This window comes from Antrostomus carolinensis, unplaced genomic scaffold (genome assembly GCF_000700745.2).
Source record: "Antrostomus carolinensis isolate BGI_N321 unplaced genomic scaffold, ASM70074v2 scaffold24591, whole genome shotgun sequence".
Taxonomy (NCBI): Eukaryota; Metazoa; Chordata; class Aves; order Caprimulgiformes; family Caprimulgidae; genus Antrostomus; species Antrostomus carolinensis.
Window position 1 is genome coordinate 53,286 of NW_010292359.1, and position 16,746 is coordinate 70,031.

The following is a 16,746-nucleotide window of genomic DNA, read 5'->3' on the forward strand; positions in this document are numbered from 1 at the left end:
TTATTATTATTATTATTATTATTATTTTAGATACCAACAGGCTGTGTGTAAATAGGCAATGAACTATTAAGATTACGAAAAGTCATGTTAAATTGTGTGACAAGAATGGGTTTTAGGCCATATTGAATTAAATTTTCATGCAACTGTTGGCAGTTTGGGCATATTTATAAGCCTACATTAGCAAAGAATAGAATAATCTTTTCTACAAACAAGGAAAATAGCATTGCCCTATCATTTTAAAAACCAGAGAAATATTAATAATAAAAACTGATTTCAGATCTCTAGATCTATATTCTATCACTATTTTATTTTAACTTTTTTATTGAAACCCTGATTCAGATAAAGGATTATGTGAAACCCCCTGGCTTAGGGGGAGACATTTACATACAAGTGTATACATGGGGAAAACATGAAGAGTCTGTGCTAATATCTGAGTTCAACATCTTTGATTTAATGTTTAGATCACAGGGGACAGATATGAATATCCAGGCTGATGCATATTAAACTAGTTGGAGCTATTTTTAAGTCAATGGTTTTGTTCCTGCTGTACTAATTAGAGAAAGAGACTAACTGATCTCATGGCCTTTAGGATGATTTGCAAAACACTTTAAATTAGCATAGCTTAAAATAGAAGACATAGAAAAGAATTGCATGAAAGGTTTCACGTAAGAAGAGTAAGTGAAGGAAAAAAATAAATCATTCTGAATGAATCAGAGAGAGTAGAAAAAATGAAGGTACGTCACTTGCATTGAAAAATTCTCCAACAAATATGATATTAAATGATTGCAAAGTATTAAAATAAAGGCAGAACAGAAGAAAATTAAGATTACATTACTTTAATGAGACAACCAATTGAATAGAGAAGAAAAGAAAAAGTAGGTAAGAAGGGTTGCACATTTCAGAGTTTTAGATGCAGCTGCAGTAAAACACATCAGGAGACAAATCTGAAAGTAGTTGTGGATACCTACACCAGACCTTGTATTAAAATGAGGAAACAATGAATGAGACAAAAGACAGCAAGGAAGGGACCTAGTCATAATGCATCAGTAAATCAGGCAGCAGTAAGGATTTCCTGGTAGAGGAAAAGTATGAGGATGAGAGATAATTATTATGGAAAAGTAACCCTTAAATGTTTTTTCATTTGACTATTTAGGATTTTGACTCTTCTGTACGTTTTAAACCATGTCAGGCCCAAGTCAAGTGTAGCTTCTTTTGTGTGCTCACTAACCCATCCCTCCATGAAGTAGGATTCTTTATACGTAAGAAGTTTCTTTCTACCCTATGGCGTTGTGTGAAGTTTTTCAAATGTAAATGCAGGAATCACCAGAGTTCCTCATCACTAATGTATTCCCTGACTTCCTCTGATCTCTTTTGGTTTCCACAGTCACATCATCATCTTGATTTGGGTGTCAGTAATAAAATCTAATAGGCTATTTTTCCTGTTTGTGCCTGCAATTCCAGTCCGAAGGACATGTACACTACATTACGTAGTTAACTTGCTAATTTGATTGACTTTAACACTTCTGAACACACAGCTCTATTCCATCACCAACGACTAGGTATGAAGGAAATGTGTATTGATTTCACAGCAGCCCATTAGTTGCATTCCTTTTGCAAATTTGTCATAAATAATTATATTGGTGGTCCCATTCGAGACTAGATATTTTGGTTCTCCCATCTTAATTCTTAGACTTTTACCATTTATGTAAAGCACATATGTTACTGTTCTGGTTTTCTGTAGTCTGTTTATGGGGCATTCCTTTTGTTCTGCCTGATCACTACTTACTCTTTGACTAGTGCCAGCCTATGCACAGTCCTTTATTCAGATTTATGGTATTTCTGTGACTTTCTGGAAGGAATGAGTCCTTGCTTGTCATCTGTCCCTTACTCTGCAATAACCCAGTTAAGCTCTTGATTGTACTTGCCAGCAGGTTGGGTTCCTTGCGATTCAAATGACAAACATCCTGTCTGCCCCTTTATTTCAGAAGTGTCCTCAAGTCCTGGTTAATCTTCATCTCTTTCCTTACCCATCTTGGAAGCCAGGAAGAAGAAAAATGTTAAACTCAGTCTGTTTTCCCTAAGTTTAAGAAAACCCTAAAGGCTGGATGAAAGCAAAGGGAAGGAGGGTGAGGGAAAAATGATGCTTTGTGAGATAAACAAGAATGAGAATAGATTATTAGGAAGTGAGAAGGGAGATGGCTGGTTGGATGTATCGTGTCATTTACTTGAAAAGAATATTACAAATGAGATATAAAAGCAATCCAGGAGATGGAAGAACACTTACGGGATCTAGAAGTTTGTTATAAAGAAGATAAGCCTTAAGAAAAAAAGTCAGGGAAAATTGGAAGATTTTAATAAAACAGTGGAATTATAACAAAGCTATAAATCCTTTAGACATGAGATTTAGATAAGGAAAACAATGGGGAAATTAAAATAGGGAAGAATCATAGGTGGAAAATGCATTGAGTTTTAAATAGTATTTTAAAAGCTTTTAACATAGGAGTTCATTTTGTGCAAATGTTCATTCTAGGTGTTCACTTCTTCTTGGACATTGAATATCGACCTTATAGTCACCTTTGGTCTGATACAGAACAGCAATTTTTATGTTACACTATTTATTATATGGGAGGGATAGGATAACAAAACAGGCAGAGATGGTTATGTTTTAGTAAAAATTGTTATGTAAAGTTGGCCATTAGCGTATTAGCAAACATTTGTATATTCATGTGATTATACATAAACGTTTGTAGATTTGAGAATAATGAAGTGTATTCTGAAGAGTCATCGGTGTTGATTATACAACCATTTATCCTCTGCAACCAGAGGAACCCAGCCTGGCAGGATAATTTGAAGAGCTTAGTCATATCTTAAATTCCTGCTTAAGACTGGCTTTTAAAATAATTCCCAAATAGTCAATGACCATGCATGCAAAGGTGTAAAATGCAGTTTTTGAGGTGTCCATATCTTACAGTGCTGACTTGTTATTTAAAAAGCAATGTTTGCAAAGGCATGTTTTATTAGTGTCTACAGAAATGTTGTTGGGCTCATACATTAAAACTTGCTACTGTGATGATATATGTATGTATCTTTAAAGTGCTGATTCTTATTTTAATGTTTATTTTTATCATAAAATAGTTTTCTTTGGTTTGAACAGGGAGGCCTACCTGCAACTGTGCGCTGGGGTTCACAGGACCAAACTGCAATCAGACGGTCTGCAAACACTTTTGCCAAAACGGAGGAACCTGCAGTGTCACTGCTGGGAATCAACCCTTTTGCAACTGCTTGCCTGAGTATACAGGAGACAGATGTCAGTATTGTAAGTAATCTTCAAAAACTCTTAAATCTGGATTTATAATACTCTGGAATTTGGATTTATAATGAAAGTTCTACAAAATGAACATTTAACGTGATTTGAATGATTTTTCTATGACACTCATTGGTAAACTTGGCTCCACATGATTCATACTGCTAAGAGGACGAAATCAGGTGTATTCAAGTGATCTTTGAACACATTTCTGCAGTATCTACATGTGTAGGAGAAGAAAAAGCTTTTTTAGGAATGATTTTTTTTAGTATTTTCATGAATGAATATGTACAATGGAGCTGTATGAGACAGCTGACTTCATCGATAGAAACGAGATAATTGTGTTAAATTTTTCTACTTCAACTTCTCATATTTGTTGTCTTATGCTGGTGTGATACCTAAACATCATGAATTGACATAGTTGGTTAAAGAGTTTCTCTGGTATCCTCTATCTTCCCAGACCATCGCTTGTGTCTCCAAATGCTACCTTACCTTTCACTTTTATTTCTAACCGCAGTAAGCAGTACAATTGACTTTTTAGTTTCACACCTCTATATTCCTTCATCCTGCTCAGTTTAAGGTCATCTTCAGTATGGTTCCTGCCCCTTCCTAGTACTGAAAATCAGGATTTTGAAGTATTACTCTTGTTTAATTCTCAGGACTTAGGTTCTATCCTCTGCATCTGAAGTTCTCCATAGTTTGCCTTTCCACTTACCCATCAGTCTCTTCTAATTGACATACTGTTTTCCAAAGGTTTCTATGCCTTTACAAAGGCTCTTCTCACTTTTTAGAACTGTCTTTAAATTTTTACTTGTTTTACAGAGGAGAGGGGAAAGAAGATTATCAAGCAATAGGCCTTTGGTTCTTACTCCATTTATCTTTCTTTTTGCTCCATGCTTTCTCTTAGCATGGATCACCATTATCTGGTTTTGAGTGACTCAAGACATTTGAACATAATCTTGAATTTCTTCTTTTGGTCACTCATTTCAAAATAACAGTTTGTCTTCCTCATGTCTCTTCAACATGATGACTCACTAGCAACCCTAATCTGAAACTGATTATTTTTCTGAGATCAGAAATTTTTTTATCTCCTTTTTCTACTCCTTCTGTGCTTTGACTGTAACACTCTAAAATGGAGAACTGTCATAGTACTTGCTATAGAATAGAATATTAAATGTGAAGCTATCATCTCTTTTGTGCATAATTCAGTGAATTTGCTGAAGAAGGCCAGATTTAAACAAAATGAAAGGGAAATTAGCTGTTACGAAGTTCTGGTTTAGAATTATCTACAAGATACAAAAAATATTTAGTTTTAGTGAAAAGTCTGCCAAACGAGGAAAGGGTTAGTGTGCATCTTAAATAGGATTTGTACTGAAGTAAGCTGAATGTATTTCCAGTTGGGAGACTATGAAATAAATTGAAACCTTTGAATGGAAAACCAGCAGTAATTGTGATTCTCTCCCACTTGGTATTAAATAAACTGCATGGATCCACAAATAACTATCAGCAAACACAATTGGGTATTTGAAAACAGTATAGTACATAAATCATGCACAGACAGACACATAGATTAAGAAAAAAATATTTACTTGAGGCTTACCCAAAACCAAACAAATTGTTTCTAGTTGAATGCTTCTGCAAACATCTTTTTTTCTTTCTTTCTTTCTTTCTTTCTTTTTTTTTTTTTTTATTTTTAAAGAATTGCTTTAAATGTAAATTTAGGGGTACTTTTTAAATAATGCTTATTATCAGATTTGAGTTGTCTGCTGATGTTTTGGAAAAATGCAGAGACTTGAACACATTATGAAATACAAAATAAAATTAAGCTTTTGTTTATTTAAACCTTAATACTTTTACGAAAAATTCTTACAATCTAAGAGTATTTTTTTCATAGCCAATATCAGTTCTATCAAACTGTACAGGTTCAGTTAATAATGTGTGTATAAATTCACATCTGTGATTTTTTTGCTTTATTCACTCATATGTATGGGGGTTTTTTTGCTTTATTAATCACATTCACTTTGTATGCATGTTGGAATATATTAATATAGCATTATTGCAAAGATTGGTTGCCTCCAAGATATCTTTTTCACTTTTTCTGTGATGTGATTGAAACTAGTTCATATGCAAAGGATGATACATGAATGTGCATAGGTACTCATGCTTCCAAGCTGAAAATATTAGTGGGTTTTGTGGCAGGGAGAAGACATTTACTTGCAGTATTGCCAGATTGCAAAGACCTTATTTTCTTCATACTTATCATCTCCAATTACCCAATGCAGAGTTTCTCCTGTGATTAGTTCACATAAGGGCTAATAACCAAAATATGTGCTCTGTGTCAAGGCGCTGGTACTGCTGACATAAATTTAAGTGAATGAATTTACATAGAATTCCACTAACATTGTGCATGTTATTATATACACATGTATTTGATGTATTTGAATATTACTCCCTATTTTAAATTCCTGAAATAAGATATACAGACTAGTTAAAGTTCATTTCTTGTGTCATTTAGGACCCAAACAACCTAAAAAATAGAAAAGGTTTTCAGGCAGATACAATCATTCAAAGATTGATCTCGCAAGCTGTTACTTTCCCTGAAACTCGAATTCCTTTCTTTAGGGGGGGTGGGGGGAAAAAAAGAAAAAAAAATAATTAGTTTTGTGTCATTTCAGTCTAAATGTTGCATATGCATGTTAGATATGGCACAAGATTAAAGGTTTGTGACTACTAATCAATACTAAAAGCCAATAATTATTTTAGAGTATGAACTTCCTATTCCTTGTTTTTAGCGAGGGGACTGTCTTAATGTACATGGAAATATTTCCCCCTTGCAATGCTTTTTTCATAAAATGTCTCTCAATATGAGCTTTCAAACTGTGGTAGTTTTTGTTCAGAAAACAGCCCTCTGCTGCAAATGACCATTTTTTAAACTTGGCTCAGGGAACCGCAAGCAACAACCTACTTCACTGGGTGTCTTTTAAGCCTCTCTGGGTGCTCAGTAGTCAGTGATTCCATAAGTAGATGAGTCTACAGAGATAGGTGAAGAGACAGAGACATACAGGGAATAATCAAATAGAAATAACTCCTCCAACAGTCGACTGCTTGGTCCTTTCACAGAACTCTTCCAGCATGGTGAACACCAATGGCATGGCGGTCAGTATGTATTTCTCTGAGAGGGGAAAAACTGAGCACAGAGAAGCATAAGTAAAATGTTTCCCACTTTATGAGACAGCATCACAAATCATTCATCTTGAGTATGTTCAATAAAATATATCAATTTTATTAATCTCCAATTTGCTTCTTACAACGTGCCCCCAGTTCAACAGCAGCTTGAGGGTTTGTACTTCCAGATTCGAGGCTGAAGTTGCCATTTGGCCAAGGTTTCATTCTCTAGTGAACAGCTTGATAATGCCAAGCTTCTAGCTGCTATTGATTCACCCTCAGCCATATCTTGTGCTTTAAAGGATGTGCATTTTTATTTTTGACAGAAAGGCAAACTTTTATTAATATAGACCAGTTTAAGCTAATACAGATGCATAGTTCAGAACTGATATATTTTATATATCAATTACTTCATCTGTCCATCAAGAATGCTACTAAAAGCTCAACGCAATGTTTTAACTGGAGAACACAGAACTGTTAACACAGAACTGGAGAAAGTATTAGAAACGAGGAGATATAGAGACTTTGAATGATTTGGCCCCATTAAGGAGCTTAAATAATGACTTTTTAAAAAAAAATAAAGTTGTCACTACAACATAAATAAAAATGATCCTAAATGCTAAGATACCAGTTTTTTGTAGCTCTGGAAGTTCCTTCAGTCAGTTAAAAACTCAAACTTGAGTTTTTTAAAAGGGTATGAAAAAAAAAGAGACAGTGCTGGTGCTTCTATAGAGTTAAAGAATCCACTACTTGAAATCTCAGTCCTGCTGGCATTTAAGCAGTTAAATAAGATAATGGGTTCTTGCACAGCCTATAAAGATAAGCATGTGTGTCATTTTTTGTAGAACTTACAGATTATGTCTTTATATTATTAGAACTTCATGAAATTTTAATATGTGGATAAATGAAAATAAAACTTAATTATTTCAAAATACTGCTTCCATTTCAGTTTAGCATAATGTTGTTAATGGGAATGTATCAAAAGATTTTTATTCAGCCAATGTCCCATTAAATACATTAACATTGCTCTGTTTTTCTCATCAGTAGTCTTTATATTATGTGAGATGATGCCATAAATGGTTAGACATCTAGAAGGAAAAAAAAAAAATCTCTTATGAGTTCTATTTCATTTCTCAAGACTACATCATTAATATATTATGCATCTGTTTCTGGGATATTCTTGATTCTTGTAGCTGTCAGTGAGCAACCAGCCACATTTATAGTTTTGTTTTTATTATAGTAACTTTTAAAACAGAAAAATAAGGTATTATTTTTTATATGATCCTCCTTAATGTCTTTAGTAACTAATTTACATGTTACTTGCAGATGTTTGCCACCATTATTGTGTGAATTCTGAATCGTGTACTATTTCTGATGATGGAAGTGTAGAATGTGTCTGTCCAGTACGATTTGAAGGTCCAAAATGTGAAGTGGACAAGTGTATCAGATGTCATGGGGGACGCTGTATAATAAACAAGGACAGTAATGACATCGTATGCAAGTAAGTGTGTGGGGAGGGGATGATTGTGTTCAAAATGGTATATTTAATACCAATTATTTTGCATTATCTTTTAAATCTCTTACGCAGTGGCTAGCCACTGAATTATCACATCAGAACAGTTCCTTTGCGTGGCTCCTGCCCATGCAAAACCCACTGGCTCCTGCCTTTTTAAACCAAAATTTGGAGCACTCCTCACTGGGGGAAGCATAGTGTAGCAGGAGGCTGAATGGGTCTTCACTTGGAAAAATTGGAATATTTAATAAAGTTTACAGTTGAATTTTACCACACTGTTGAAATTTGTTCCTTCTGCAGTATCTGTGACAGTGACAGAGATGTATACTAATGAAAGCGTATGTAGTAAGATGTGCTGCTGTATTGCTGAGTGGTTATTTTGTATAATAATAATAATAATAATAATAATAATATATTTTCATAAAAGGAAAGATTTAAAATATTTTGTCTAATAAGCTTGATGCCTGTGCTAGCTTTTTAAGGTGGGAACCTAGAATTCTTGCAATCAGTAGATCTTATACATATCATAAAATCAATATTTTAATATATCAATAATTATAAGGGAATTCACCAGATTTAATAAAATACTGATTGCTATTTGTAATTTATTTTTTTGACCATGACAGTTGCACTAATGGAAAGATTGCCTCCACCTGTCAGTTATGTGATGGCTTCTGTTACAATGGTGGTACATGTCAACTGGACCCAGAGACAAATATACCTGTCTGTCTGTGAGTATCTTGTGTTGCGTAGATCATTCAAATATCTGTGTACTAATAAATAACAAAATTATTATGCATGTGTCTGTATTTTTGATCTCTCTAGGATGTATAATGTGCTGGTTGCAGTTGTAACTTAAATTACTTTTTCTATTTCTGTTACCCCATACTTTGCTTTTTTGCAATAAGTGTAATGAAAGATATATTATCTTTGTATCTATATGCATTCACAATATATATTAGTTATGTTTTGAGACTTCTAATAATTTCAGGCTATTTGTTCCAGAATGAAATTCAGAGGTACAGGATAGTTGCCTGACCAGCTTCTCAAGGGTGGATTAAGTTTTTTCTCCTATAAAGATGGTCAGAGGTGGGGGTGGTACAGTCCTGTAAGGAACCTGATGGCTAGAGAATAGGAAGAATAATCTCAGCATTTATTTGCTTTATTGGTCTGAGGATATGTATCTCTAGTTTCTGCCCTAACATTCACACTGCCCACAGTAGCTTGGCTGTTCTGTGGCAAGATTGGTCTCTCCCTCCTGCACCATTGTTGAGAGAATAATTCAGGATTCTTTTTATAAGTCCAGAATACCAAAGGAAATTTGAATCTTCAGTCTACACGGTGAAGTACTGTCTTAAGAGGTAGAAAAACCTACATTCTAGTCCTTTCTTGAGAGCTATGGTGTGTCTTCTTTTTCAGCTGTTGAATATAAAATACAGAAGTAGTCATTGTAGCAAGAAATTAATTTCTTTCCTGCTCTCAGTTAAACTGAACTAGTAGTCATACTCCAGGTTTTGGGTTGTTTTTTTTTACTTTTGCCTAATAATAAATTATGTGATCTTTTCTGCACTGCAGAAAAGCTTCATTGTGGAATAGTCTTCCAGTTTTCAGAACAACCTGGAGGTCAGAGCATCCTCCAGGAACATATGAGGTATTGGAAGAGAGATTGGACTCAAGTGTCTCATTTGCAGAGTGACATAAGTAAGTTACTGCCCAAAGGGATCTGGCGTTACAACTTTATAATTACGGATACAGCCATCCCTTCATTTTGTTGATGTACCTGAGGTAGGTGATCTTAAAAGAGACTGTCTGTTGTATTCAGACGCTCAAGGAGGTTACACAGAGAAATGCCAAGATATTGTAGTCTGACCAGTGTAAGAGACAGACCAACTGTTCCTCCCTGTGAGAGCTCAAGCACTTCTGAATGTGCAAAGGGGCAAAAACTGTAGTTGCTGTACTATTGAAAAGAACTTGTCAACAGATGTTTGCAGCTTTGGAGTTAGAGACAGTGGAATGCAGTTCTGCGTGGTAGTCCTTATTCAGCTGAAAATGCTTTAAGTGTCTTATTATTTTAATCCAACCCTTTTTACCTGTTATTTGTATCTCCTTAAATGTCTTTAGTTGAGGACTAGAGACACTCATAAATTTGAGCACAGTGAGAATATCATGGCTACCATATGTAAGGCCCAAATATGATGATGAAGTCTGGTGATTCATTTGATTAAACACCTAGAATGGCTGTTTTGGAAACCTGAGTTTCTTCCTGTCTTTTTCCTTATAAAACTGGCGTATTCTTTTTTCAAAGTCATGTGGAACACCATAGCATCTCAAGGAAAACAAGTTTCTTACATTAATTTGTGTATGGATTTACAATATATAAATGCTGCAGCATATGCCAATACTATTAGCAAGGCTAAGAAAACAGTCATGAACATTTTTAAAGCCATTGAACTCTGGATGGATCAATACAAACATGTAGTAGATTTGACAATAATATTTTGTTAAGAATTTTGGATTCCTGAACCCATCAGTTAGTATAGGCCCATTGTTTTTAAAGTGTTTGTTCAATGCTAATGAGCAAACTTTTCAGTATAGTCAGATTGAACCTCCCATGAAAAACAGAGTATTAACTTTGTTATCTGTGGATGTGTGTCTGTGTATGTGTGTGTGTCTTGCCATCATTATATATAATGCGGTAAAAATCTGTTCAGCAAAAGGCAGAATATTTATATAGGTCTATTTTACTGAAATTCTGCAGATGCTCTGTGGGGTTTAAAAGTCAGCGCTGTGACCAGAAAGTGAACCCTTGTGATTACTACTGTCAGAATGAGGGAATTTGCACTTTAACTGCGTTTAATGAACCGAGATGCAAGTAGGTTTAACCTTCCACTTAATGCTGCACATTCTGTGACATCATTTCAGGCCACAGTTCATTGGTTCGAGTCATGCACATTCACATACATTTCACAATATATACTTAATCTGGGAGTTCGTTTCTGTAATACACACTTACCCTTTGATAGTTGCACTGATGAGTATATTTAAACATACTTTTGGAGTATCTATATCATCGGAGGAAGAAATAAAATGATTTATTTTTAATAAGTGAATTGGAAATACTGAAAATGCCACATGGCTTTTATTGTTCATATTTTGAGATATTTTACCAAGTTAATCCTACACAGATTCAAGTTTAGCAAACAGTGACATTGCACATGTTTTGTAGTCCAAAACTGACTTCCTGTTTCTTATCTGTACAGGGAAAGGAACAGAAGAGCTACTTAGGTACCACTTCAGGAGTTAAGCTTGTATTCATAAGTCTCATTGCTAATTTTATAGAAATAACACTGTAAAACAGAAACTGTTAAACAAAAATATGTCAGCTACATTGTAACTTTGACTTCTCCCCTGATAAAAAAAACGTGTATAAAATAGATACATTTGTATGATGTATTTTTCCTCTGAAGGTTTTTAGGTCTATTTCTTAAAGAGAAAATTTCCACCCTTATCAGGGAAAGAAACAACCTTAGTCTTTGAAAATGCTGTAAGGCGGACATACACAGAGATGTGAAATACCATTCAGATGCACATAGCTTTACTCAACTCTTGTGATGCGAAAGTCAGAATTGAAATCATGAGCCTGGCCTTGGGATAAAATATGAAACTCCAACAGCTTTAATCTTATCTCATCTAAATGCATGGTTTATGAAAACATAAAATGCTCTGGGGATGTGATGCGGTTGTCTGGAGGGCAGCAATGGCAGTGACTAGGTGTGGTGAATAACATTCTAATTTTTTTTGGAAAGTAGTATCACAATCCCTTTGTCAGTATTCTCAAGCAATGAAACTATTACTTGAGCTATCATAAATCCATTGGAAAGTAGATTAGTCTTCTCACTACCACTTCTTAAACTTTGAAGAGCATGGTGTGGGTCTGTTGGTCAGCGTTTGTGTGGGACATGGTTGCTTGGAACAGGTTTTACCTCCATGTGTCATACATAAGTACATAATTCACCTCTTCACATTCAGAATTTAAGCATAGATAGAACTTGTGTTCCCATTGTCTCTTCAGACTGATTGTTGGGTTAGTATGGCCACCACTGCCTGTGTCTAGGAATTTTTAAAAATATCTTCTAAATTGTTTCCTTTTTTACAAAGCCAAGGTGGTTTAGAGGAAAGGGAAGAGAAGCAAGTACAAGTTGTTTGATGGTGTTGAAGACAGTTACAGTGATAGAGGGGAAGGAGTGTGACTCCATATGTCTCAGTTCCCATCTCCAAGTGTTCCCAATATCTTGTGTTTTTCTGGTACCAAATGGGTTCTTAACCGGAGCTTGTTTATGATTTTACCAACCTGATACTTGCAAGTAGAAGACCTCGGGAAGGAATGAAGCAATCCCATGCTTCATGAGAGTCATTGTGTCAGCAAAGAGGAGTCTCAGAGATTTTCTCTGTAAGTTATGCTTCATTGTCAGGGAAAATGGTTATTCCCTCCAAGCTGCATGTCTGGCCATGTTATGTATGACATCTGTCTCTGAGAGACATTTATCTAAGGGCTAACATTTTCCTTAACCAATCTCCAATTCATAGGTGGATGATTTTTAGAAGAAATAAGAAATAGCTGGATTTATTGTCATTCAGCAGGAATTTCTCTCTCACAGCAAGATCAGTTGAGAATGCAAACTTTATGCATAATCAAGACCTTATTCTCTATTGTCTTTACTGAATGATAATAAGATTTATCTGTTCTAAAGGGCAATCCTAAAGCCATAATTATATAGAGGAAATATAAGCCTGTAAGAACATACACTCCTTTTACCAACCTGTACTGTTAGGGTGCATTTTTATTTTATCTTCCTATCTCAAGTTTTTGTTTACTTGTTTGGTTGGTTTTTTTTAAGCTTGAATGCACTAAACATTGGGTGCACATTGGAAACAGAAGTTGTGCTTTTCACCTAACCATATTAGGAATTAATTAAGGGTTCACTGTGGCTGCATATAAGCCACCCAAAAAGGAAGGTTTTGTGAAGTTGGTCTCCAGTTTCAATGAGTGCTCTGTCAGGTTTTAAAAGATACGGTATATACTGTGATTTCTCTTTGGATATAAGGTCCTATGCAATCTATATTATTAGTTCTTAGCATTTGTGTTATTGTTGTTAGCATTTGCAAATAAATGTGATCAAATCATAACCCCCTTATACTAAGCATTATTGAAGTATAATGAAGGATAGTTTCTGTTGTAAGTTTATAATCAAAACCAGTAGAAATAAATCACCTTGATCATTGTCTAAAGCCAACTAAATATAAAGAGAGCTTTTAAATGCTTTAATGAGCTTTTGAGCAATGCTGCATGACTGTGGCTGAGGACTTTAAGGTGAAACAAGTAAGTTTATATTATACTGGATAATTAAGAGGATAGTAATTTATTCCTTTTTAGGTTACTTTCTGCATAGGGGTGTGTGAAATTTTGTGTCTACAGTTCAGAGCCTCTGTTTCCCAGCTGTCATCAGAAACAGAGAGAAATTCAGAGGAAAAGGTACAGCATTAAATTAGTTGCCTGTGGCTAGATGTGTTGACTGGTCAGAGGGCTTCAGTGTGTGTGTGTTGTATTTCTACATTAGAACAAACATCAGTTCTTCTATAATGAAGAAAAAGTTATCCTGACTAGTTTAATTGCTTGGAGTAAGCAGATGCACGACTTTGAGAGCAAATTAGATAGAGAAATCAGTGGTCTTTCAGATTAATTAAAAGGCTCATATCATACAGGAGCTTGAAAGAAAGCATAATTTGGTAACAGAGGAAACTGAAATGCGAATGGTGGAGAAAGAATAAATTACTTCATTTCTAAACTGAGAATTTTGGCTAAGTAGTAGGTTAAAGACAGGAATGAACAAATGGGGAGAGAACAAGTTGTGGGATTGCTTGAAAGTGTTAACAGGAAGCTTGAACTTGGAAGTAGAGACATGGATAAATGAGAAAAAAATTAATTCCTGCAGGAGTGAAAGAAACAGGAGAGATGTTCTTGACAGCTTTATTTCCAGTAGGTTGGAGAGAGACACTGTGTGTGTGTGTGTGTGTGTGTGTGTGTATGCATGCACGTGTACATGTGTTAATGGCACAGAAATGGAAAGAGTGCATTCCTCTTGATGGAGGAACTTCCCTCCAGCTCATATTCCTGTGATGCTATACCTATTCCTTTCTTGTTTACAAATCTTCAAATATGAACAGTTTTTACATAAGTACATGTATGACTTGTACAAATGCTGTAAATACGTGAAAGTTCATGAATAAATGTAAAACTCATAACTATGGCAAACCTCTGCTCAAAAAAAGGTTAAGGTACACCCATAGTCTAGTTGTGGACAAGAAAGAGACAGCATTGTGCAATCCCCTGACTGGCACTTTCTGAAGGTTGAGTAGAAGAGACCACTGCAGTGTAGAACAATTGCAGCACTGAGAATTGTAACCATGACAGGCAGTATAAGTCAGAGAACAGAAAATTTTATCCAGTATCTTACAATAAATGTTTTCCATGTCATTTCCTGGGATGTATTTAATGAGCTCCCCAATTACAATTACAACAGAAATTTCACAGTATTATGCTAGTTCTTTGAGAGCTTTCTTTTTCAACTAAAAACACCTTTGTTATAAATGTCTTGAATTAGAACATAATCAGCAGGTTATAACTTTATATTATAGAAGATCTTCCATTCAGTTTGTATCGCAAACTAGTATTAGTTCAAGAATTAAATGCACACAGATGGTTGAAGAGTGGTTGTCAAAGAAATGAGAAGACCTTGGAAAAGAGGAGTATGTATATTTTTCATTGAACATTTACTAGCTAGGCTCTAATCCTTTGTCCATGAGTTTAATATTGTTCAGATAAAACTTGCATAGTAGCTGCTGCTGTACATCACTGCTTACTTTGCCTCTGTGAGAAGGAGAGAAAACCATGCTTTGTCATATACCTATTGATCCAGTCATTTCTCATTCTTTTCTTTTTTGACCATTTCAGTCTCTTTTCTTTCCTTTTGCTTTGTGGCTCAATGTAATTTCAACTACAGTAGTAGTCATCTAGACAGGCTTAATTTTTATGTATTTGCTCTCTGTTAATATTAATGCTTGTATAGCATATGTACTGTACATATGTTGCTAATAGCATGATGTTTAATGACCCTCAATTACTTCTTTTTCTTGGGAAGATAGAGGCTGAGTTGGATCTGTTCCTTTGCAGTGAACACCATGCAGCAACTGTGAATGATGATTTGTATAGAGTAATGTTACGCACAAGTTAAATTCATGTTTGAAGTCACATTTTATTTTTTCATGTATTTTACTAAATTTAAAATTCTTTGGGTTCCTCAAAAGTAATTTTCTGTTGTTTTGCCTGCTTTTGGATTATGCAATTTTTCTATTCTTAATTTATTGGCTTGCAAGGTAATCTGCATTTCATTTTCAAGTAACATTGTAGGGTTTCTATCCCTTGGGTTCTATATAAAATTCCTTCACTTTGCTTTCCTTATAAAGATACCAAGTGATGCTCATTAGACAAAAATACTAATGTAGTCTTTTAATGTATAAAATAATAATGGAAAAGTTGTTATTTGAAAATAATAACTCTATAATATAATAGTTGGGGGGAGGGGTGATCTTTCATTGTTATGAAAGTTCTTTGTATCTTTGACAGTTTACCTGTGGATGTAACGCTATAGTATCAGTTCCCTGTATGAAGAAAGCATACTTCCAAAACTATTGCTAAATTTCTTATAAGGAATAGTTCAGTGATTTGGTTTAGTGCAAGGACTTTGTCATCCTATGTCATCCTATAGAGTTTGGAGGAAAAAGGGGATATGTTGATTTCCGTCATTCAATGCAATTTAATACAGATAGTAAATAACTATAATCCAGATGTTCTCTTACCTTAGAAATAGTTTTAATAATAATGATAAGGCATGTTCCAGTGGAATTTTAATATAAGTGTTCTTAAAATAGTGATGCTGGATATTTTCCTTATGATGTTTTACCATACATTACTATCTATGCCATGACTAAAACGAAAAGCAGTTAAAAAACTACATTTTATAATGAAGAAATATCATTTATAGGTAAGAAACATTTACAATTCCCCTTCCACCTCTATTTTGTAATGACTGTTTCACAGATTCTGTTATACTTCTAGACTAATCTTTCAGTGATACTTTTTGTCATTGTTTTGATACACAGTGGTATATTGAGTTGGAAAGCAGTTGTTTACAAAAGCACTTTTAACTGTGTATTATGCCTGCTATATTATATCTTTTATGACAGTGCCTCGGGCACAAAAAAAGGGAAAAAAAGATAAACAAAACTGAAAAAAAAATTGCACACTGCCACCAAGTTAGCTTGTTTTCTAGTTTTTTCTTTTTGTTCAGACATTTCATAGTCAAATGGTTCGTTTTGGTCAAGTGCCCATATAATTGAGTTAAAAGTGTTTCAATGCACTGACCTGTAAGGGTTATACAAAAATAAAAGAAAGAGATTTTTTCTATCATTCTGTAACAACAGCATGATCAATCTATGAAATGTAAATATCTTAATTAGAAATACTCCTCATTACAATAATTTCGTAAGTTATAATTTCAGTTTAAAATTTTTAAAACATCTCTCTTCTGTAATACTACTTCCTCTAAATAAATAATTCCTGTCACGTAGGCATTCTGGATATCAGAACATATGTCTCCCAAGCAGCTATCTCTTTCTAAATGTAGAACTAAATTGTAAGAGAGCA

At 34.5% G+C, this 16,746-nt stretch overlaps 1 protein-coding gene across 1 annotated transcript in view; it reads left to right on the top strand.

Annotated features, from left to right (window-relative positions):
* Positions 1 to 8,713, top strand: part of LOC104531908 (low-density lipoprotein receptor-related protein 1B-like) — a gene marked incomplete at both ends in the record, with an annotated part of 61,717 nt that extends 53,004 nt beyond the window's left edge. Inside the window, 3 exons of the mRNA XM_010176948.1 lie at positions 3,155 to 3,316; positions 7,796 to 7,970; positions 8,609 to 8,713. Coding sequence (XP_010175250.1) covers positions 3,155 to 3,316; positions 7,796 to 7,970; positions 8,609 to 8,713 — 442 coding nt within the window. The remainder of the gene's footprint in view (positions 1 to 3,154; positions 3,317 to 7,795; positions 7,971 to 8,608) is intronic.
* Positions 8,714 to 16,746: the final 8,033 nt, after the last annotated feature.